Source organism: Phaseolus vulgaris, chromosome 5 (assembly GCF_051622355.1).
Source record: "Phaseolus vulgaris cultivar YP4 chromosome 5, ASM5162235v1, whole genome shotgun sequence".
Taxonomy (NCBI): Eukaryota; Viridiplantae; Streptophyta; class Magnoliopsida; order Fabales; family Fabaceae; genus Phaseolus; species Phaseolus vulgaris.
This window is the reverse complement of record NC_143502.1, coordinates 2,331,208-2,356,657: the sequence shown is the minus strand read 5'-3', so window position 1 is coordinate 2,356,657 and position 25,450 is coordinate 2,331,208. Positions and strand designations below refer to the sequence as shown.

General features: G+C 34.6%; 2 protein-coding genes across 4 annotated transcripts; one reads left to right on the top strand and one right to left on the bottom strand.

Annotated features, from left to right (window-relative positions):
* The first annotated feature begins 335 nt into the window (after positions 1-335).
* LOC137834782 (nudix hydrolase 16, mitochondrial) lies at positions 336-5,542 on the top strand. 3 transcript variants are annotated; one of them, XM_068642968.2, is made up of 4 exons: positions 336-689; positions 2,514-2,625; positions 4,047-4,130; positions 4,789-5,542. In XM_068642968.2, the coding sequence occupies exons 1-4, from the start codon at positions 616-618 to the stop codon at positions 5,044-5,046; spliced, it is 528 nt and encodes a 175-aa protein (XP_068499069.1). In that variant the 5' UTR covers positions 336-615; the 3' UTR covers positions 5,047-5,542. The 3 variants fall into 3 exon arrangements, with proteins under 3 accessions (XP_068499069.1, XP_090158717.1, XP_068499070.1); XM_090302591.1 differs by having other exon boundaries at positions 405-689; positions 4,047-4,192; positions 4,789-5,215; XM_068642969.2 differs by lacking the exon at positions 336-689 and adding an exon at positions 2,189-2,320.
* A 746-nt stretch (positions 5,543-6,288) lies between these two features.
* KEG (protein kinase KEG) lies at positions 6,289-20,559 on the bottom strand. The gene is made up of 16 exons (XM_068642967.2): positions 19,496-20,559; positions 18,455-18,817; positions 18,135-18,365; positions 17,812-17,940; positions 17,387-17,723; positions 17,144-17,301; positions 14,393-14,550; positions 11,904-12,025; positions 11,633-11,767; positions 10,817-10,941; positions 10,552-10,656; positions 10,213-10,446; positions 9,409-9,742; positions 9,132-9,320; positions 8,710-9,015; positions 6,289-7,918 (listed from the first exon to the last, which is right to left on the bottom strand). The coding sequence occupies exons 1-16, from the start codon at positions 20,266-20,268 to the stop codon at positions 6,701-6,703; spliced, it is 4,917 nt and encodes a 1,638-aa protein (XP_068499068.1). The 5' UTR covers positions 20,269-20,559; the 3' UTR covers positions 6,289-6,700.
* Positions 20,560-25,450: the final 4,891 nt, after the last annotated feature.

Below are 25,450 nucleotides of genomic sequence, written 5' to 3'. Positions count from 1 at the left end.
GTGTATTTTAAAACTTATGGGGTGCGTTTAGGAAACAAGGGGATGCACAAGCAAAAGCCAAAAAAAATTAGGAATGAAGCTAAGCAAATGAAGAGGAGGGTCCCACAAAATCATGATATTCCGTGATCCCACCAAATCAATCAAAGCCCCAACGCAATTCCCTGCTTCGCCCCAACCAGCGAGGTGCTGCCCTCCCCACATCGAACCCTTCAAAACCCTTGTCTTCCACGTGTCAATATCTAACAGGCGGATGCAGCGAGACAGAGTGGTCCACGAAGCAGAGAGACGTTAACGACAGTGTCAAGTGTGACCCAGACGCTCACGAGGATCCACGTGGCGTGGACAGTTCCGATCCGATCCGTTACAATCGGTTCATGTTCTTTCTTCCGTTTCTCTCTCCAAACAACACACATCACAACGCTCTCTTTTTCGTGATTTTCTACTCACTCATTTTCTCTTTCTCTTTCTCACTCTCAGAACGACAATGGCGTTGGGTGGGAATCTGGTGCTGGCGACTGCATTGGGATTCTGCAATGGGGAACTGTGATCGTTCTTTCGTTTTGTGATTCAAATCCAGAGAGAGAGAGAGAGAGAAAGAGTTGTTGTTGAGTTGTTATGATGGCTGAATTGGTGGCCCGAACGGGTCGGCATCAGCAGCGATACGAACATGGGTATCGCCTAATCGCCGGGTTCGTCATTTTCTTCTTCCTTTTTTTTTTCTACTTAATATTGATGAAAATGTGGTTTGTTCCACACCTACATTACAAACCTGAAATTAACATGGTTTACTTATTTCTTACACATATCACACTATTTTGAACGCACTTGGTGTGTGGGGTGTTTGAAATTATTAAAAATCACAAAAAAAATATGTTTTTTACATCCTGACAAATATTTTTTTTTAGTTTTGTGTTTTTTTTTTTTGATAGATTTTCATTGGTAGAAAAGGGTCTTGTTGATTGTTGGCTAGAGTGTATTATAAAGAATTTTTTTTGTTAGAAATTAGAAATAGTGTAGGTGCATCTATACTATCCTATACTAATGTATGAATAGGATATAGGGTATCAATTTTAATAACGGTTTTTAGTGTATAATTATATCTTTGTTATTTTGTTAACTTTTATTTTTCATGATAATTGTTATTTTATTGTAGTACCTGATTTTTTACTTTATTATTACTTTACATAAATGTGGACAAAATCCCAGCTTGTGTTTCCACTTTTAAAAAATAGTTTCTTGCATGCTGATAGTATGTTTTTTTTTTTCACTTTGATAATTCCTTGAGAGGATATGTGGATGCTGGTTAGCGTTTTAACACAGAAGAAAGTGTCCCAGAAAAGAGTAAACAGTGTGCTGCTGGCAAAATGCCACATTTAATTTTAGTTCCGGTTTTTGAAATTATAAGATTTGATCCTGACTTCTGGATTTGAGGACTAGATTTTGAGTATTTAAGAAGTATAGATACGGAATTTATGATTTTAGAAGTGGTGGCTAAAATCAAAGATGGGTTATATTTAGTTTGGTCCCAAGTTTTGAAATAATAAGTTTTGGTCTTGTTGGTTATATTTCATGAACTTAGGATTCTGTAGGGGCTTTTTGTGAAACCAATGTGTTGAGCCAAGGTTCTGTTTTTTCCTTGGGGGTGGTTCTGGACTTCTGACTGTTTCACGTGATGTCATTGGTTGTTTCTTGATGAGCATTTTGAGTTCTTTTTTTATTAAAAAATTTACTATCGAAATTGGAATTTTTAATTTGCATATTTATGGGTTTGCATAAGGGAACAATTATTGTCGTAGGTCCTATTTTGACTTAATTACCATTGTTTGGTCTCAAGCTTTAAGGTCACAGGAAACTAGTTGCCGGTGATGAAAGATATGGATTTCAGATATTTTTGTGCTCTGTGGCTGTGATATGAAAATGTATTGTTTTAGTTAAACGATAGAGTAGTGTCTTGTATGAAATGGTATGTGTTGGTGCATTGGCTTCCGTGTCTATTGGGACTTGAATTTTGAATTATAGAAATTGACAGTGGCATGCTGCAAACATCTGCCTTTTTGTTAAGATTCTTTGATGCCTTGGCATCTTTTACTAGTGCTTGTTTATTATTTTCCTCAGCTAAATGGTCTTTTCATCCCTCTGCAAAGGCACTCTAGTGACTTGAATGTAGTTTATAATCTTCATCTTGGCTTGTGTGTAGGAGTTTGTGCTTTTAAGACTTCTTTTCTAAGACTTCAGAATTTTATGGAGAGTGAATAGTAAATGACCTGGAAAACACGACTTATCAGATTTTAATGAATGTGGATGATTTTGAAATCAGACTGTAAGTAGTAGTTTTAGTTTGTTGCATTATATTGTTGTATATACCGTTAATATTTGTGATGGAAGATAATTTCTTACATTAAGAAAATATTATTCAATCCAACTAAAATCGACTCGAAGATTTGTAGCCAAAAGAAAAGAATATGGATATGTTTCTTGTTTGAACTGATCTGTAGATGATAATTGTATTGCAGGTGTGTGCCATTTAGATATAGGGATGGTGATGACTGTGGGGATTCTTCTGCAAAGATTATTGAAGTGCTTATGATTAATTCAACTGGTGGACCAGGTCTTTTGTTTCCAAAGGTATGATTTTGGAATGAGATATACTTACGTTTGTAATTTTTTATTGAGTTATTATTAAGTGCCCTGCACTTGCAACTTACACTTATAGTTTCTATAATATTCACCAAGAATTTTCTGATGCATTGATTAACTATCTGAAACAAAAAGCCTTTCGTTGCTAAGGATGCTACAGCACTCATCCTGGCTTTTCTTTTGCATCAATTTCATGTTCATGTAGTTTTACAGTTCTCACACAAAAGATTTCAAACTTATTTGGGATGAAAGGTACAATAAATTTGGATTGGATCCTTGTTCATAAACTAACAGGATCCTGTCAGAAAAATACAGACACAAGTGGTTTTTTCCCTTTACTAGTGGACCCAATAACCTATCATGGTGGGTCTCCATACAATGAAATTTGTGTCTATCCCTCTAACAGGATGGTCTTGCAGCACAAGAGGATGCCAATCCATATGGTTTATTGTGTCAACAGCAATGGTGATGTAAAGATTCTCATTAAAACTATATAAACAAAAACAGATGTAGTTTGTTTCCTTTCAATCATTCATGCTCTTTTGGTACATGGAAATTTTCATTGGTTGTTTTTGTGCCTTTGATATAATCATAATGGCTTCTTGGAAGAAAGAAAGAAAGAAAGTTCATAGCCTTGGGGCTTGCTATTTCACATATTTAACATGCAATATAGACAGTTTTTGTTATGCGCATGAAAGGTTTTAGGTCACCTGGTGCATACATGTAGCTGTTATAACCAGTTTGCATGTTCTCAAGAGGGGTCCCACCCTGCTTGAACCTTGGGTATCTGGCCTATCTTTAGGAGAACCTTGACGTGCCTGTAGCTTTATCCTGTGATTTTTCACTAGGTACTTGTTTTAAAAGGATAAGTTGATGGAAGGATCCTGTTCTCTTTTTCAACATACTTATAAAAAAAAACCGTACATGTCCAATGGGGATGATGATGACTCATTAATCACTAATTGAAAATTAGTAATTTGGCTTTTTTGGATAGATTTTTTTTAATACAAAACAGAAACAAATGAATTTTCCTCCACTTATCTGAAAGAAGATTACAAACTGAATAAGGTTCTGAAGTTTCTGTCATCCTAATTTAACCAAAACATAATTTAGGTACCTTATATTGCACACACTTTAAAGGGCAATCTTTAGGCATTTGAATAATTCAAGACACTAGTATAATCTGTTGTAACAACATATAATGAACATATTGATGAGACAGTTTTATTCATTTGCTTAATATGCGCTTTAATGATGATTTTAGTGCTTAATAAATTTCATGCAAATTTATAGCAAGGATCTGTTTCTCTAAATTAATGTCATTCACATAAGCTGTAAATTCTTTTTCGAATGGCTCCTTAGTTGAGATCTCGTTTTCTGATTAATGTGATTTTGCTTTGCTATTGAAGGGAGGTTGGGAGAATGATGAAACTGTTGAGGAGGCTGCTGTAAGAGAAGCTATTGAAGAAGCTGGAGTTCGAGGAGACTTAATGGTGCAAGGCTTCTCTACATATATGAATTAATTAATGTTCTGATAGGAACCGGAATAGAAATGGTAAAACAAAAGTAATAGTGATAACCGAATTAGAAATATATCCAAGTTATAAAAACCTTCTAAGAGATGAACAATAGAAAACAATCCAAACAAATAACAGAAATTATAGAAACCCTTTTCTAAGGAAGAGCCAGCTTCTTCACTCAGCCCCACCAAATATTCCTACCTTTTCCTCCATATTGAGTATTTTTCATCTTTCTCTTCACTCATCACTAGCAGATGATGACAAAAAAAGGTTGCAAAAAGAAAAATAATTTGCGTAATTTGCTGCATCTCTGTGAAACAAGTTGAGGTCACATTTACATGTAAGGAGTAAGAATTAGGAAATAAGTTAGCAAAATTTGTACCTAAAACAATAATGAAAATATTATCATATCATTGAATCTCATATGCTACTCCTCTTTCAGTTTTGAGCAAAAATATATGATGAGTTTGGCGGGATCTGAAACCTCTCATTCCTAACTTACTGTTCCTTGAATCCCCTAGTCTTCTGATTTAATTGAAAATAAGTCTGCTGGGTGTTTATATTTTGTATTTTGTAGTATTTAGATGGATTATTGCAAATTGATGATTGATATCGTGGCTACTGGTGTCAGGATTTTCTTGGGTACTATGAATTCAGGAGTAAGACCCTCCAAGATGAATGCAGTCCAGAAGGTTTATGTAAAGCAGCAATGTTTGCGTTGTTTGTGAAGGAGGAACTTGAGTCATGGCCGGAGCAAAGCACCAGAAAAAGGAGTTGGTTAGCTGTATCTGAGGCGCTGGGAAGCTGCCGGCATGCATGGATGAGGGATGCCCTGCAATGCTTCTGTAAATGGCATGAGGAGTGCAATGGAGGATCAAGACTGCACTAGGGGAGCAATGATGCAAAAATTAGGGACATTTGTTTGAGATATTTCCTATCAGGATGACATATGTGGGGTGTGGTTGGTTGTCTTTTTGGCTTTTGTTTTTCAAAACTATTCTAGAAAGTAAATTTGAACACCTTTTATTCGAAAGGAGAAGAAATGTTTGATGGTGAAATTTTGGGGAAGTGTTTTAAAAGAATGAAGGGTTTGACAATGGATCCCCAACCACAATACTTATATTGTGAGGTATTGTTGATGCTGGTATGATGAAGTGAAAGGTTGAGGAGGAAAAAGGAGGACTCTGGATTCTAAAATTCTCAGGCATTGCAAACATCTTAATTTTGCTTTTATTCGAAGATGGATTGCCATCTCACCTCTTGCAACCATGACTTGGACCATGGAACTTGTTTCTCTGGTGGCCATCGTAAGAAAGATGAGTTATTATTTATATACGAGGGGTTGGAAGTAGGAATTCAAATATATGATTACAAGTTGCCACTGATGTAGACAAGAGATATTGTTTTCTTGTTTTTAAAACTATTTTCGTTGAAACTATTTGACATTCAAATAAGTTAATCCTTTTGTTTTGTAAAAACAACGACATAAGGTATCAGAATAGAGAAAGAGTTATGAACTAGGTTCACACTGGCAACCCCAACCAGTCTCCATCATAACATTAAAAAAAATGTCAAAATAAGAACTATTTTCACAGTAACTGAATGAAAATTATATTATGAATTAAAACAACTTTTGCAAAACTTCATTCTAGAATTTATAATTAGAGGACACTATGAAAGAAAAGTAGATGAATTGAATTGTACATGCTTACGTAATCAAAATTTTCTTTGCTTGAGGAGATGTGGAATACCACATGACCTTGCAACGGGTCAATGCTTATTCGCTGCAGCTCCGTACAAAATTTATAAAGTTGTTTTTATTTTCTTTCTTAAAACAAAATTGTTCTTCCAAAAAAATTCTGATAAACTTATTCCAACAAAATGGATAATCCAGAAGTCATCATTGAAATATAACATATGAAGGGTAGAATGATCATTTTAAAATATATGGACTGCTTATAGTAATTATGGGGCGTAGACAGTAATTATAAGGGTGCAGGAAGTAAAAACTAACTTGTGTGCAGGAGGTAAGAGATGGCATGTCCATTTACAAGAGAATTGGAGCAGAGATTGAAGTGAGGCAAAAATGGTGAGAACACAAGCATAACCATAAGAAACAGTACATAAGATGTATAATGGAATGAATTATATTTAAGAATTATGCAACTGCATAATGGTGAGTCAAAAAAATGCATTAAGTTGAGTGTTTGAGTACAATTTGTACAATATGCAATAAACATACATATGATTGATGATGATGATATGATATACACCTCAAAATCTGGGACTACAAACTTACTGGCTTTATACTGGGGTCAACAACCAACCAAATTTTCCCTATCTCCACTCCACACCTTCAATTCTTTCACTCTATTTATTAACATCAATATATGTGCAGAAAGGAGTTATGGTTCAGACCGCATAAAAGCTTTCCACTTTCCACAAGCTCAGCCCAGAAAAACATAGGCTAAAGAGCTGAATCAGAATATATTTAGTTATGGTACAACCAACCTTTGATATTTTCCTAAAATACCATTATCTTATCAGTCCTCCTCATCAAGGGCAAGATCAGCAGGATCTCCTATCCAAGGCCTCCCTTCCCTCCACCGGAATTTTATTCTTAGTTTTCCATTTGCATCTACCCCTACAACCTCTCCCTTGCTCGCATGGGTCTCCATTCCCCAACCCCAACGAGGGTTCACCAGTCCATCTCTGATCCTTACCTTGTCACCCACTTTAAATGCCCTAACCCGTTCCATTTCCCATGCCTTACAAAGCCATAGCCTCTCTGTAAAACAGAAAGCCACCCAAAGATCCTCATCTTCCATTCGATGCACAACTCCAATGCTTGAATGGCTCACTTCCCCCCAATGGTGTGTTGGGGTTGAAACCGATGCTTTAACCCTTACCCACTCACCAATACACAGCTCCTTCTCTTCTACCACCTCCACTTCTGATGGGTCCAACATCCATGTTCTGGATCCTGCTGGAGTGTATATTCGAAGCTTTCCATCAGCATCAATAGCCTGTATGGTCCCAAGACTAGCATGGGTATGCCCTGACCATCCAAATCTTGGTTGCTTCACATCTTGTTTCACTCTCACCTTCTGCCCAACAAAGAGTTTGTCAAATCTTTCAAGATGTGAACTAGGTCCTACCCACTTTTCTTGCTCCCCACAAAATCCAACAAAAATGCTTCTGTCCAATTCATCTCCTTCATAGCCTATTCCTTGAACCACACCAACACTACCTGGCCCAATTGATTTCCAATCATTTGCATTGTCTGTCAGCCTCACCCACTCTCCAACTTCACACATCTGTTCAATCTCAAGGTCTGAAGGATCTCCTCTCCACAGTCCTGGAAGACCAAAAAATGCGACCCTGACTTCTCCATCGGCATGAATACTGGTTATAACCCCTTGAGATTCAGGCTGAGCTCCTCTCCAGCCCCATCTTGGTTCAACCAAACCAATTCGGAACCTAACATACTGCCCAACTTTAAAGCTAGGAACCCTTTCAACATCTGTAAAATGAGTGATCCACTTCCCTTTGCGAAAACAGCAAGCCAACTCCAAGTATCCAGAATCCTGTATACTATGCACAACAGCTAAACTTTCTCTCCCAACACTATTCCAGTCATAGCTTGGTCTGGTTCCCAGGCTTGGTTTTGAGCGAACCCAATCCCCAACTTCAAATCCTGGAAGCCGCTCTGCATCTCCAGGAGAAACTTTCCACAGGCTCTGCCTACCAGTGACCCTCACCTACAGAGAAACCAGTAAATCAGCTCTATATATATATATATATATATATATATATATATATATATATATATATATATATATATATATATATATATATATACACATATTCTCAGGATGAAATCACTAATACCAGTGTTGACTAAATATTTTATATTTAGTTTGTTTAATTCCTTAGTCATTGGTCAATATTTGTCTAATTTTCTCATAATTTAGGCAGGGACTCGAGCAAAGCTCAATATAAGGTGGTTTTCTTAAAATGACATTTGCACACTTGTTATTTGTCATACACCATCTCACCATTTTTGCAGAAACTACTGCCATGATGACGGGCAAATTCTTATACCCAGTGCACCCTACTAGGTGGATAAACTTGGACAATTAATAGTTACTAACTGATTTAATATTATAATATTGTAATAATTGTAACCCATTACTCAAATTTGTTGGCATCACTTCTAAAGTTCAAACCAGCCATACAGATACTGATAGAAAAGATAGAAATTTCATGTTACAACTGGGCTTGTTCAAAGCTTTGCTGTAAACTTTAATTTCTGCCATAAGGACAGCAAAATTCCCCCCAGATGAAGGCTACTTTCTATGCATATTTATACAGCATTATAAACTTTACTTATCTAACTAACACTATCACTACTTGACAGTGTAACCGAAAACAGTATTAGGTCCGGTGTAGCAATATAGTTATGGAAGACACTTCAGATGTTATAGTTAGCTTAAAGTCATTGAAGTTGTAGAATCATGCATAATATCTAGAAAATACAAATTAAACTTACGTTGAGAGCACCATCCATGTCAATTCTCACTACTTTTCCAACAGTAGCTGCTGATTCATTTGACCACCCAAGACGCGGCTGAGTAACTGATGCCATCAGATGAATTTCTTGTCCCACCTCAAACGGAGGAACTTTCTCCACATCAGTGACTGAGCAAGAAAAAGGCTTACTTCTGAAGCAAAAAGCAACACCCATATCGCCATCCTCCTCCAATCCATGAATTACACCAATACTATTCCTTGTAATATCTTCCCATCCATATTTTGGGGAAGACACTGAAGCTTTCACTCTTACCCAATCTCCAACCTGCTTTGGCCAAATGGATAATTAAATAGGACTACCCAATAAGACATCTCACATTAAATGTATAGAAAGAACAAACAAAAAGTATTTTTTTAATCAACTTCAACAGAAAGGATTACCTTGAAATCTTCCACCTTCTCCATATCCGATGGATCAGCTTGCCATGGTATGGGTCGATTTGGTATTTCTATTATTAAGAGACCATCATTCTCGATCTCACTTATTCTTCCAACACTATGATGTGTCTCACCACCCCAAGCATATCTAGGTTCTGCAACAGATCGTTTCACGCATACCCGATCACCAATCTGTAAAATAAATTTGTTAATAAATTCATATAATGAAGACAGGAGAAATAAACACCATAGAAATGAAAGCTATCTGCATTTTTCTTACCGTAAAAGGAGCAACATGCTCCACCTCCTCTGGCTCACAATGCCATGGATTTGGAAGATAACTCAGTTCTATTAACAGACTACTGTCTGGACGTATACAATATACAATGCCAATGCTTCCTGGAGTCACAGATCCTAGTCCATGCTTTGCAGATGTAAGAGTTGGACGAATGCGAACCCAGTCTCCAACCTTGAATTCTTCAACACGTTCCATCTCTGCTGGGTCAGCTTTCCATCCTCTCGATGCTCCAGGAAACCCAACACGGAGGATTCCATCATCGTCAACACATAATACTGTCCCAATGCTGTCCCGTGACTGCCCACGCCAACCAAATCTAAAATAGACAAACAGTGATAGATATTAAACACTAATGCAAAATCATCATGGATTGCAATCATGCCATGCACAAGGTTTTCTACACTATCATTTCCTTTGTTGTATACTTTCTTTTAAACAAAAACCTTGAATAGATAATAAATAAAACGGTATGATAAATCCACCAAAGGGTAAGATTTCACAAGTAGCATGATCCCCCCCAACTAACAGTGGGTTTACCGAGAAGACACCATACAGAGGATTAGGCTCTAGATACCATGAAGAGAGAAACAGTATACATTTATGTGATATAATAATCCTCTTGTATTTCCAATTAGCACAGCTAAGGACCATATATACATATAAAGCATTACATAGGACTGGGCCCAAACCCATATACCAAATGTATCTAACAGACATAAAATGTAACGAAGCCCTTGCATACAAAAAAGGAAGAAAAGAAAGTGACACAGTTATGTAAAATTATACCTAGGCTCTTTTACATCTTCTTTCAGTTGCACATGTTGTCCCCTGTCCAATGGAATGACTTTTATAACTTCATTTACCAGAAGATGGACCTCTCCAGAACAAAATGAAACAATGAGATTATCTTTGTCAGGGACCCTTTGCACAAAACCAACACTGTGTATATTAGCACCTTGCCATCCATGTGTTGGAGTTGTGACAGATTTTTTAAACTTCACCCAGTCTCCCACTTCAAATCTATGTAGTCATCAATAAACAAATTTTTAAACATATTACTCACATATGGGAAGACAATAAATATCATAAACAAAAAGCTAGCATATAGTAATGTCTTTCACTCACGATGTAGGAGACAAATGAACTCCCCTATTTGCAAGTGCTTCCACCAGATCTTCAGATAACCATTCTCGGGGGAGAGCCTCCAAAATGTCACGTGGCGTCTTGCCGCTGTCATAAAAACATAACCCCATCAGTCATGGGATAATCGATTAAATAGGACTAACATGAAACAGGTAGATGTAGTTTTAAAGTTATGACAGTAACATTTTAGATAAGTTTTTACCATGTTCAAGAAAATAATGATTACAAGTTTATGGAGTGCCTTTACCTGTGGTTTCTGACTTCAATGTCAGCATCAGGGTTCGTTAGCATAATAATAAGCCAGTTCATATTTTCACGAATCATTTTTGCTGTCTCAGCTGCTATATGGAAAGCATTGTCACCATCGTCATCCTGACACAGTTATATAAGAGCATTAAATGACAATGACATAATGGCAAAGCTTCCTTCCAAAATACAGGGAACATGACAACTTCCAATTATTTCTGCTAAGTAAACAAAATTAAAGCCAATAATTAGTGCTTTTGATATAAGCTAAACATAAGTCGCACACACACACTATGGTTCATCACAAAATCCAGTGTACATGCCCAAGAATAAAAGTCAATTACATTATGTCTTCTCCAGTGTACTTAATATATTGAATTTTAATAGGAATCATGTTCCTTAGATTTGTTAGCCTCTCAGCTGTCTTTACAGGTATCAACTATCATTAAGCTTGTATTATTCAATAATAAAGAATGGCTACATCACATACTGAACTCAGCAAATTATATATCATGTGATAAAGTAGAAAATAGAAAGTTTTATAAACTGTATGAGAAATCAGGGCGGAGAAGAAAATCACAAGGCAAAATAACATATTCAATGTGCTGCCAGCTATTGAAATTTCTACAGCATCCATAACAATATAGAAAGGTGATACCAACTTTTAACGTAGACTTTTCTTCTGGACAAGAGCTATGTTAAAATGGTGAGCTTTCATTCTCCTCATCTTACAAAAAAAGCTAACATACAATACAAGTATAATAATACCTAGTTTATATACGTGATCAAACAGAAAAATGAGAACTAGAATGAAAACCTGCAAATTATAATTCGCTCCAGCAGCTAGAAGCAGTCCAACACATGCCTTTGCACCCCTAGCTAAGGCCAAGTGAAGAGGTATACTGTTGTGCACATTGCGAATGTTCACATCAACCCCAGCAGCCAGAATAGCCTACTCAAAACACCCAAAACATATTAACATGAAGTACAAAATGTGCATATTTTAGCACCAAAATATATAGTTATGGACACTAAATCATTTTAACCAAGAGGCTCAATCTTTTTAATCAAGAAGCTCATTGGCTTACCTTAACCAAGTCCACATCATTAGTCATAGCAGCTGTATGCAACGCTGTCCTCCCATTTTGTGAATCTTGAGCAGATGGATCAGCTCCGGCTGCAAGCAGTATCTGCACCAGTTCTCTGCCCTCTATATTTGGCACGAACAAACAAGATCAGAGAATTCAACTATGTCAATAAAGAGAACAAATAGCATAAATGATATTAAAAATACCCATGTATTAACTCCAAAATTTGAAGAATTAATTTGACGAGGTGTTGTTGTCAGTGGCAGATGGCAGTCCATGGCAGCCAGCCAAAGATCCACCATATAAATATGGCAACTGGTAATCCAGCCAATGGGAGAAATACAGAGAACATGCATGTGTGTATATTTAATTGCACAGATAGATTTAAAGGGAAGAGGTATTTTCAAAAAAGTCAGAGGTTGGGAAAAAAAAAGGCATAGGCTGGTTTAGTCAGAAAGAGAGGCTGTGGGACAAGTACAAGGCTGAGCCAGAGAAACCGTGAGAAATTGCAAGACTGAGGGTGATGGAGAAGGGTAGACACCCAAGATAACCATCTCGAGTCACATCGCTGGCTGATCACCAGAAGAAAACACTGGAGGAGACAGGACAAGTCAATGATAGCAGTTTTTGCTCAGTATTTGAGAAAAGACAACCATTTTGGATATTTAGGGGGCTGACATATTTTAATGTTTGGGCTGGGGCATGAGTTGGATTCTAGGGTATTCTAAATTTGGGTCTGGGTCAGGTTTTAGATTTATTTTAAGAGTCATTTGAGTCAGGTAGACACACCAAAACGCATCTTATCTTTTTTATTTACTCATCTCTCCTTTTTCGTCATTGTCTTCACCGTTACTGCCATGGCTACTACACCTTTTAAATTAGAAAAAAAAAAATTGAACTTTTATAGGTTTTTATTTATTTTTTATATAAAATGATAATGATTTGATATAATGTGGACATACAAAGAATTAACATTGGTTTATGCAGAGTTAGAGAAAGCACATTAGTGATACTACAACTAAAGACCAAATCTCACAAATACAACAAGACTCCTATCTATCCCCTAATTAAATAAAGATACCAAATGAAATTAGGAAACAAACCCTTTTGGTGATCATTGATTAGCAGATTGATAGATTTCACAACATATTATTATAATACTCTAAATAAACACTTTATGTCTGTTGGAACTCTTCAATGAAAATGAGTGTGCGGAAGGTAAAGATTTGGATATCTACTCAAGATAGCTACTTAAATAATGACTCCAACATCCGATCAACAGGGCTGTTGAAAACTATCCAATCTTCGGAAAATCATGCAATTTAGCAGAACAGTGTAGGCAGTTTTAAAAATAAGAAGATATGATTTTGGGTAGCAATATGGGTCAAAATCAAAACAAGCTTAATTTCTATTGGACAATGTATAGAGATGGCGTTTTGTACTAGTTCGGCCTCACATAGCTGCGGCATCTGATGTTGTAGTTCACGTTCAATAAAACAATTGCACTATAGGGAATCAAGGTGATAAATGCCAAATGGCCAAAATTCCACAATATAAACACACCATTGTGTTTGTGACCTATGATGTTCCCGTAGCAGGCCTCTCTTCACAAATTACCAATGGCAGAGGGGACAAAAGACACCACATTATAGCCTTAAGGTTGAACTATAATGATTATTTAACAACATTGCACGGAATAATAGTCTAGGGTTTATTGGAGAGCATTGGTCCTGACCTTTGCTCTGGAATAATTTCTGCTGATCAAGACTTTGTGAATAATAAGTATAAATTATGTGGCATTAGCAGTTTATGAAGTTCTTTGGTGTATTGATCATTGGAGTAGAATGCATGCATCAGTCCCTCACCTTCTGGACTTCTTGTGGAATAGAATATCTTTGTCGTGTCCCTTTGAGGCTTAGCCAGTGGCTACTTTAAGGTTGTGTCCCTTTGTCACTGAAGATGGGGGCAGGTTTGCTAATATTTTACAAACTTTTTCGATTTTTTTTTCTAAGTTATTTCAGATCTTTTAGGTCTTCCACAGCTAATGTAAAACAGACCGATATATCTACTTAAAGTTTTCTCGGATCTGTTAGGCCTTATCTTCCTACAGTTGTGATTCTCTTGGTTAGAATATATGAAAGTATTTTATCATATTTTAAATTACCATCATGATTTGTTTCCCCAATTAGTTATGATCATAAATCATGATTTGTTTCCCTAAATAGTTAGGATCATAATTAGTGTTAATAAGGGTTGGTGCTCTAGGTTTTAATAACATTAATACATTGCCATACATGTGTTAAATTCTTTTTTTCCACTCTTCCTCTATGCCTAAACCCATAATTTCAACACTCCTTGCTTTCTATCTAAACCCTTTGAAATTGATAATATCCATCATTGAAGCATTTCTAGATGCACTAAATAAAATAAACAAGTTGAAAAAATAGTCAAATTTTGAAATCATTATCAAGCAATGAAGTTTTAGATACCATTCTCATGATCTTTCTTAGAAGCAGCTGCCATGCACAATGCAGTGCCAATAGGACTTGGTATGTCAATTGCTTCAGCAATCTCATCAGAAGTTGCAACTTTCGCCCATCTCTTCACAACAGCAACATTCCATGTTGCCACACACAAGTGCAGTGGTCTGCAACACCAGAGTAGGACTGTTTGATTAATTGAGTATCATATATGCATGTGAGACAAAATATCAATTTAACATAAATGATACAGTTAACAATATGTGGGGTTCAATTATCTAGAAGATGAGACATTAAAAGAATTTTCCTTTCTACTATTATAACTTTAGAACAGACCCAACCTAAATTTTAAATCTGAAATTCCAAGAAAATATGATGAGAAATTAAGCAATGTGATTCTCAAATTCTGAGTGTCGTTATCATCAGATAAAGTTAAATTGGTCCTTTGCAAGAAAAACAGTACTGAATCCAGTGGTATTTTACTTGATTATATATAATATTGATTTTTTAGCAGATTTTGCAAGGAATTTCCCAGTAACCATTGTAAGGATTAAGGAATAGAAACTATCACTCAAAAACGAAAACTTTTCATGAACTTCCTTTACAACTCAAATCAGGACCAAGAATTGGTTCTAGAAAATTCTGAGAGATGATTTGAGAGAAAACTGAAAAGTTAGTTGTTAAATTTCTGAATCTCTAAAGGGTCAGGATTTTTTGTACAATGGTCTGTTGCAATTCTTAACAGAAACAGCTCACAGTAACTAACTATGCAGCGCTAGGAAGTTAACTAGAGTATAAAGCATTTTTACATAATGAACCAATACAGGCAGTATTTATACTATCAGGTTCAAGCTCCAAACAGGAATGACTCACTTTCTCTCACTTCTGGTTTTCCCATAATGGTCCATTAGAAATTAATGATAGTTTAGAAATATTGTACTGTAAAGTGAAAGGAAAAAAGCTATCATCCAAAGATGAAATGTTAACTCCAACAATGCATGCATAAGAGCCCATGTAAAATCCAAAAAAACATGCATAAATCCAACAAGCAAGCTTCACACGGTCGGCTTCAAAGCATAAATTGAACTAAAGATGCAGATTAAACGTAGAAAAGACATACAAAAAATGTCATTATCCTGTTCCCCTCTAAAATGTTTACAACTATAGAAGTTCCTAAGAATAAAAAACAAATAATACAGTCATTCATACTTCATAGTAACACAACAGGCTGAGTTGCTATGACATATTTATACTATCAGGTTCAAGCTCAAAAACAGGAATGATTCACTTTCTCTCAATTTTGATTTTCCCATAATGGTCCATTGGAAATTAATGATAGTTCAGAAATATTGTACTTTAAAGTAAAAGGAAAAAGCTATCATCCAAAGATGCAATATAAAATCCAACAATGCATGCATAAAAGCCCAAGTGAAATCCAAAAACACATGCATAAAATCCAACATCATTTTTCGTACAAGCAAGCTTCAAATCATTAATTGAACTAAAGATTTAGATTAGACGTAGAATAGATGTACAAAAATTGCCATATCATGTTTCCATCCTTAAAGTTTACAACTATAGAAGTGTCTAAGAATAAGAAAAAATAATAATACAGTAATTCATTCTTCATAGCAACTCAACAGGCTGAGCTGCTATGAAGTATTTATACTATCAGGTTCATGCTCAAAACAGGAATGACTCACTTTCTCTGAATTTTGGTTTTCCCATAATGGCCCATGGGCAATTAATGATAGTTTAGAAATGGTGTACTGTAAAGTGAAAGGAAAAAGCTATCATCCAAAGATACAATATAAAATCCAACAATGCATTCATAAAAGCACAAGTAAAATCCAAAAACACATGCATAAAATCCAACAGCATGTTACGTAACAAGCAAGCTTCACTCAGTCAGCTTCAAATCATTAATTGAACTAAAGATGCAGATTAGATATAGAATAGACGTGCAAAAATTGCCATATCCTGTTCCCATCCTTAAAATGTTTACAACTATAGAAGTGTCAAAGAATAAGAAAAAATAATAATACAGTAATTCATACTTCATAGCAACTCAACAGGCTGAGATATTTATACTATCAGGTTCAAGCTCAAAACAGGAATGACTCACTTTCTCTCATTTTTGGTTTTCCCATAATGGTCCATTGGCAATTAATGATAGTTTAAAAAAATTGTACTGTAAAGTGAAAGGAAAAAGCTATCATCCAAAGATGCAATGTCAAATCCAAAATGCATGCATAAAAGCCCAAGTAAAATCCAAAAAACACATTCACAAAATCCAACAGCATTTTACGTAACAAGCAAGCTTCACTTAGTCAGCTTCAAATCGCTATTGAACTAAAGATGCAGATTAGACGTATAATAGACATACAACAAATGCCATTTTCCTATTCCTATCCTTAAATGTTTACAACTATATAAGTGTCTAAGAATAAGAAAAAATAATAATACAGTAAATCATACTTCAAAGCTGCTCAACAGCTGAGCTGCATCTTTAAACATGAAAGTGATACCCCAAGTTAAGGTGTGAACAGGTCATGAAGACAACAATAAATGTAAAATTAAAAATGATAACAAAATGACAACTTCAGCAAAATTGTTTATTTTCTCTGTGTAATAAATAATAATAAATAAACTGCGGCTTCATTTCACAATGGTTAATTAAGATCAGAATATCATACCTATATATACTGATTGACAAACTAGGAAAACAATCTAATTGTAAAGAAATATGTCATTACTCACGTCAAGTTCTTTGAATTCACGATGGCCATTGATTTACATCCTCCATTCTCCAATATTACAAGTGCACAGTCTGTGTACTTCTTGGAAATTGCTCTATGCAGAACAGATTCACCTTCATCATCCACTGCATTAGGATCAGCTCCAGCTAATAGTAATTCCTGTTATTACTCCACCAAAAATCTAGATGAATATAGTTCTAAGGAAGAAGAAGAAACATCTAAGTACAATTTATGTAAAACATACTCGCATACAATCTGGCTGGCCATGATAGGCACAAACGTGAGCTACAGATGGACCAAAACCATCTCTCAATCTTGACTGCACATTAGCATTTCTTTTGATAAGGCTGCGAACACATTCTGGGGACCCAGCTGCTAATGCAAAAACAAGAGGAGGATCTCCATCTTTGTCCAATACATCAACATTTGCTTCTCTATACTCCAAAATTGTCTCGACAAGTTCTGCACTGCCCCGTCTACAAGCTAAGTGGAGAGCTGTTTGTCCATCGGCATTTTGAGCTTCCAATAATGAAGATAGGTAGTTGCTGCCATTTTCTAATCCAGCCTTTGCAAGAAGATCTCTGTGCAAGGAATACATAGCAAATGAATTAAATGATAAAGCTTAAAGATAAATTAGCTCAGACAAGAAGTGCTGTGACATCAACTAACCTAACACCTGGAGTATCTCCTTCAGACACAAGTCGATGAAGTTGGTTAGGGTTTTCCTGAGGAACTTCCAATTCAGGTACTGGTGAAGGCTCCATCACAGTTGATACAGAGCCCTTATTATCTAAGCCACTGTATTCACACAAATGTATAAACATTGAATAAGACAATGCTGCTAGTCGAACATCAATGAAAACTTTCCATTTGGCTCATTTCAATGAAGCTCACATTTCCAAACTAAAAATCATAACTAGCCTTAACTTCCCAATCTGTCAAAACCAACACAAAAAGATGCAATCATGGTTATAATAGCTTAACAGACTTACTTATCAGGGCTTGCAGGAGGGCTGCGTGGTATTTCCTGCAAATGACGGAGAAATATTGCCAGCATTGCACTAAAAGTAGGCCTTTTAGATGGCTTGAATTGCAAGCACTCTCCAATCATCTTCCACAATTCCCTTGGGATTCCACCTCCAACCACACTAGCATACTGTGGAGGTAGTTTCTTAGCTTTAACAACAGCTCGATAAATTTCCTCTGCACTTAAACCTGCCCAACTGCATATAGATTTTGCACTAAGAAATTTTGAAAAAGAAGGAAGAACAGAAGAAATAAAGTTGATTAAAGAATGAGTTGCTCCACGTACGGAATGGAACCCGTGCACATCTCCACCAATGTACAACCAAAACTCCAGGCATCTGATTCCGAAGATATACCTATTCCATCATCCCAAAACAAATTTAACGATTTCTTCACAGGTTCCCAAGCCTCCGGTGCCGTATAATGTGGGCTGAGCATTATACATTCCATACAGGAATGGATCTTTGCGGAATCACACTCTGGTCGTGCCTTCCAACAGGAAGGCTTCTTCAGAATTGTAGCAAGTCCATAATCAGAAACCACAGCGTGACCATTTGCGTCAAGAAGAAGATTGGATGGTTTTAAATTCATGCAAACAACGCCAGCAGCATGAAGCTCAACAACCCCTCGGGCAATGTCAGCCCCGTATCTACATTTGGAAAATTGTAATGTCATTTTAATCGTAGTGCCAAGGGAAATTGAAATGCAATATGGTAATATTCACTCCAGTAAAATGATTTTAACACTACCCAGTCCATATTAAGCAAAAAAAATCAAAGGTCTAAATCAGCCTGACCAATTCTTTCTGAAACAATTTCATAAACATATTATTCAACTATTTCTCTGGTTGCTTAATAAACACAAAAGTGCACAGGCAGCCAAGAAAAACACATAGATAGCGTCTCCCTCCAAACACTGATTAGTCAACGACTGGCAGGGACATAATAACATCTCATTTTCTCCAAATTTTAACCGAAAAGATGAGGACAATAAGAATGCATATAATTTAGTCCAGCCTACTAAGATATTAACACATTATCCCCAAATTTGAACCAAAATGATTCCTGCTTATCAATGTTATCATTGAAACTGTGACAATACTGATAGTGTTTCAAAACGCAGACCACATCACTTGAAGCTGCAGCCACAAATTGAACAAACAACCCAACTATAGCTGCAACTTCAACTTAAAACCACAATAATCACACAACCGCAATTTAAAACCATGGTTACTCATCAAACAAACCAAACTAATCAAACTTCTGGCAACAAGATTAACCAGAAGAATAAACAAAGAGAACACAAATAAAAAAATAAAAACCAAAACCTTAGCACTTGTTCCAAAGTGAGCCTCCCCTCATTGCGCTGCATCACTGACTGAACCGATCCATAGCACTTATCCATCACGAGGCACAAACTGTCCTCCACCCTCATTGTCCCATGGAAAGTGCACACATTCCTACACCACATCGAAGCCCTACGCAAATCCTCCAACTTTCCCTGAACCCAATCCAAATCCATCCCCTCCACCACCGCCACCTTCTTCACCGCCACGCTGTGCCGGCACCGCCTCCCTCCCTCCCCTCCACCGCCCCCGCCGATCACCGCCATCCACATCTCCACTCCCGCCCTCCTCCCCTCCCCAATCCGCCGCACCAACTTCAGTTCCTGGTGCGCGCCGCCGCCGACCTCGATCACCGGCTCGCACCCGCCCGAGCTCGACGCCTGCGACTCCCGGCTGTTCCTCCGCCGCTTCTCGTCGTCCTCGTCCTCCTCCCTTCCTCCGTCCTCCTCCTCCTCGTCGTCGGTGTAGTCGCAGTCGAAATTCCCCCCTCCCCCTCCTCCCCCGCCGCCGTTGGCGGCGGCAGTGTTGGAGTGCAGCAGCGCGAGCACCGCGTAGTTCTTCCGCAGCGCCTGCACGGAGTTCCCCACGGTGGACACGTGTCGGCACCTCGGACACGCCAGCGTGGCGTCCAAAGACGCCGCGAACATTCTAGAGAGACAGTCTCTGCAGAATCCGTGGCCGCATTGGAGCAGAAGCGGAACTCTCTCCTCCTCGTTGTACCGCGTTTGGCAAACCGAACAACACGGGATTTTCATTTCTCTCTCTCTCTCTCTATCTCTTTCTCTATCTTCTCTCAGCTTATTTATACACACGCGCCACTGACGGAACGGCGCCGCTTTGATCCGAAACCGAACCGCAAGGATCCCCTTCACGCGGAATTAAAGGTGGCGAGGGGTGCGAATGGTAGATCCATGGGCCGAACCTCTTAACCTTCACCAATTAACCTTATGATTAACCAAATCTAGAGAGAAAAAAGAAAAAGGGTTTTAGAGATAGAAAGAGAGAAAGTGGTTGCTCAACAAAAGGGAAAGAAAGAAAGAAAACACAAGGTGATTTTCCTATTTCTTTTTTTTTTCTCTTTTTTTATTTAGCTGTTTTTCCATTTGTGAGAAATGGGTTTGGCCTAGGTGGGTAGGAAGAAAACAAGGAGATGTTGTAGGTGGCTTTGGACTTGAAACTCAAAAACCTTTGCTTCACACAAGTGCCATAGTTTTGAGTTTTTTTAGGCCTACTTTTGGTTTTATATTGTATTATAATGTGTGTGTGTGTGCGCTTTTCATCTCTGCAATTTTTCTTTAAAACTAGGTTTTGTTTAGGTTGTGATTGGCAAGATAAAAGGGGTGAAGGGTGAGAGGTTCTTGGAGTTCTGTGCTTGCTAAATTTGGAGTTGCACCTATACCAATACGGATGCATTCACTTTTATTTTTTATGCTTTTGCAAGCTCTCAAAGTTCTTCCTAAATTCGACTCCTTTTGGAAAAATAATGCTCCTTTATTCCATCAACAAAATGGAAAAAGGAAGTGCTGAGGTGTTATCATTCTACCAATGGAGGAGGACTTGCTTTTTATTCACAATATATAACATTATTTTATTTTCTCCATTATATGGGAGAGAGTAGAATTATTGAGAAGGATTCAAGGTTAATGGCTTGTTTGTAAGTATAATTAATTATAAAACATCACATCTTAGTTTACTTTATGGTTTTTTAGAAAAATATTTAGTTGTAATTGTACGAGGAAAGAATATCCACTAAAATATATACGGTTTCGTATTTATTAATGTTATGTTTGTTTTCATTGCTTGATTGTTCACGCAGATGGAATGACGGATGTGCTCGTTGTTTGCATCCATTAAAAGGTGCGAAAATGCGAGTAGGGAAATATGTGGATGCTCGTTTCAGTTTTAATATGAGGCTTTTGATATGGTGTTAGTGTGTTTGGGTAATGCTTTCGTGGTAATTAACCAAAAAACATTTGCAGCAAAAAAAAAACGGATTTGATTAGTGGATAATCGATTATAGGTTGAAGATAATCAAGTATAATAATTTTTTCAATTCATAATCGATTATCCATTATATGTGAATCCTTTTGTAATCAACTATGTGACTTTTTTAACTAATAATTGATTATATGTTGGCCATAATCGATTATCTCGCTATTTTATATGGATAATCTATTATTATCTTAGTATAATGGATGATGAGCATTGTGTTCGCATTTCTCACATACAATTATATTTATATATATTTCAAATATATAATTTAAATATACTTAAATGTTTAAATAATATATTTAAATATTAATTTAGTTTTAAAATATATTAATTTAGTTATTATGTTTAAAATATAATTATATACGTATAATTGATTATATATTATAAACATAATATATTAAGTTTGTAACATATAATAGATTATGTAATGTTTAATATAACAATGTTCTCATGACATACATCAAGTGGGTTGAATCATAATTCAAAGTTTTATTCATAATGAGACAATTGTTGATGTGGAGATTGTTGTAGGGGCATCAATTGTCCCGTGACGAAGGCCATGTATGCCAAGTTACAATCAAACTGTGACACTTAGGCTATCACGCTCTTATGCCGAAAGAGTTGTGTCCTGACTATCAGCTATAACTTTTGGCCTATTAGTAAGCACTTGATCCAACATAATGTAAAGATACATAATATATACTGAGAAATAAAGGAGAGTAGAAAATTATTTATTATCTTCCAAATGTTGTTCCTGTACTTTTACATATATATTTGTCCATATATATAATACCGTCATCGCAACTCACCGTACAAACAACACATGCTATGGTAAGTTGTTGAAATATATTTTCAATATAAGAAAAGGTATTAAAGAAGACATTTTAATTAATAAACAACAATAATTCAATTTTATTTAAATACCAACATATAACAATCATATAAACCACACATAGATCTATACATCAAGGATATTCAACAAGCAAAATATCCATTCATGCTTTCCAGAAGATTCTAATTAAGTATGTTTACCAAATACTAACATATAATCAAATCCAAGTTAACCCAAGAGTAATGGATTAGAGTAAGTTTATTACAACTCAAGTTGTGCATCTACATATGTCATGATGTGCAAAAACGTCCCCCTCAACTTCTCACCATCTGATATCTTTGTTTGTGTGATATATGTTGAAACCCTGAACGATTTATCTAGATAGTCTATTAAGCCCTTGGACGTTTTGATGAGACACTAGATGTTTTATGAGTTCATATATTGTGTTTCTATGATAACAAAAATTGTTTGAATGTCTTACTTGTACACTGAAATATCTAAACAATATTTCTACAAATTGCAATATCATTAGAGGGTATGATAGACAATTTGAAGAATATGAGCGTCAATAACATATGTTAATGACAGTCTGATAAGATTTGTTAAATAAATAATAGAATTTAGATTAAATGTATTATTTGTAATCTAATGATGTCTTGTATAGCCACAATATATAGAAGATCATTCGAGCATTTACGATTTTATTCACGTTAGATGGTCTAATAAATTATTCATGACAGACAATTCGATAAAAAAATTGAACGTGTAATAATTTTTTATTAAAATAATTAAACAAAATCTTTTAAATTAATATATCTACTGAAAGCACGTTCCACTAAAAAAGTTATCTACTATAAAAAAAAATGTAGGTAATCAGAAATTACTTAGTTATTGCTCACGACCAAATTCCATAGAAAATCAAGACTTAGATAAATTTCCCACAAAATTTTTCCATGGAAAATATAATTCCATGTTTTCCACCTTGCTAATTTGTGGGTAAATATTATTATTATTATTATTATTATTATTATTATTATTAATTTTAACCATTTGTTATTAGAGAAATCAAACTCACATCGCATGAGATTTACTACCAGATAAACTTAATAATCATATGATTATTATTATTTATTATTATGATTATAGTTATTATTATTAAAATTATTATTATGATTAATGTCATTATTATTATTATTAATTTTAATAACATTACTATCAATTTATTATTTTTATTATTATAATATTAATAATATTACCATTATTATTAAAATTTAAAATATTAATAATGTAAATAAAAATAATAGGAATATTATTAACAATGCTATTAATAACATTAATAACACTAATAATAACATTATTAATAACAATATTAATAATATTAATAACATTAATAATGACATTAATAATAATGTAAATAAATTCATTAATAATGTTAAAAACAATATCAACAATGTTAATAACAATACTAATAGTGTTAATGTAATTAATATTAATTTTATTATTATTAATGTTATTATTACTATTAATAGTATTATTGTGGTTAAAATAGGTAGATAATAATTTATATGTCATGATGAATTTATCTACACTTGATCCAACTAAAATCACACTTTAAGATTTTTTTTTTTTCTGAACTTGTTCTGATAAGAGTTGTTCTTAAGTAAAAAAATAATATTTATTATTCTTATTTTAAGATACTGAATCTTAAATTTTTATATGATGTAAACAAACTCTAACAAATGAGCTTTAGAAAATCCAAATCTTAAAGTTATAACCCTATATATATGATGACCCTTACATTAAAAATATTATTCATTTTCCTCTATAAAAATACTAAATATTCCCTTTATTATTTATAAAAATTGTTTACCCCACTAAATACTTCAAGTTGAAAATTCATAGAAAAAGTTGTATACCATAAAAATAATTAATTTTAAAATTTCAACAATAATTTATGATTCTCTCTTTAAGTTTAATGAAATTATTTCAAATATATATATATATATATATGTGTGTGTGTGTGTGTGATTCATTAACCAAATTCCTCTTAAATTGAAGATTCTATTTATTGATTTTCATCATTTCACCTTCTTAAAGAAAAATAATATTTTTAATATACTTTGGATGCATCAAGTATTTGTGTTTGGTGGAACATATTTATAATATGAGTATTGAGAAGATGTGAAATATGATAAATTATTATAAATTACTGAAATAATGATAATAATTTTGGATAATTTCAAATGAAGGTTGAAGTGTAATTGACGAGGAATATTATATTCCTATTTTTTTAATTTCTATAATTTATTTCTATATATATTATGTTAATAGAATATGTATTTAGAGCAAGTTAGAAAATCTTGTAATTGAAGTTAGTTCAATTAATGTTTCTTATTATTCAATTAATATAGTTTGACTTTTAAAACGTTACAATTTTTTAATTTAAGTGAGTTTAAGTAACGTTTCTTAACGTTACAATTTTAATTGAAGTCACTAACTACCGATTTTTATTTTGTGTAATTATTATAGTTTTCAATGGAAAAATCTGAAGTTTTTTTATCCATAAAGTATAAAAGTAAGAAAATAGTTAATTTTCTTTTCATTTTAATCAAATTATTAAATTTTGATAATCCAAATTTTCTTTATCTATAACAATATATATAGAGGGATTCCTTATACACATTTTTGTATTTATTTCATCCTTTATAATATTAAACTATAATAAAATTAATAATTATTCATTTTAAACTGAAAATTTGATTTAAAAAAATTTAGCGAAATTTAAATTTGAAGAAAAACAATAAATTAAATTTCTTATAATTTTACCCTTTAAATAACTATTTTTTTAATTCAAATAATTATTCTCAATAGAAAACCATTTACACAATAAAAAAATTTACATGCAACAATTTTTTTAAAATATTTAAAAAATACGTGTTTTTTTCTACTAGTGATAAACTAAATACTGAAATTATATTCCTTTAGATCTATAAAATCTGAAAAAAGTTGAAAATTATAAAATATTGTTAGTCTAAATAATCTTTTATTGATTTATAGGTAAAGTCATTTTCACAGGTTAGTAATTAATTGCGTGCAAATAAATTATTAATTTC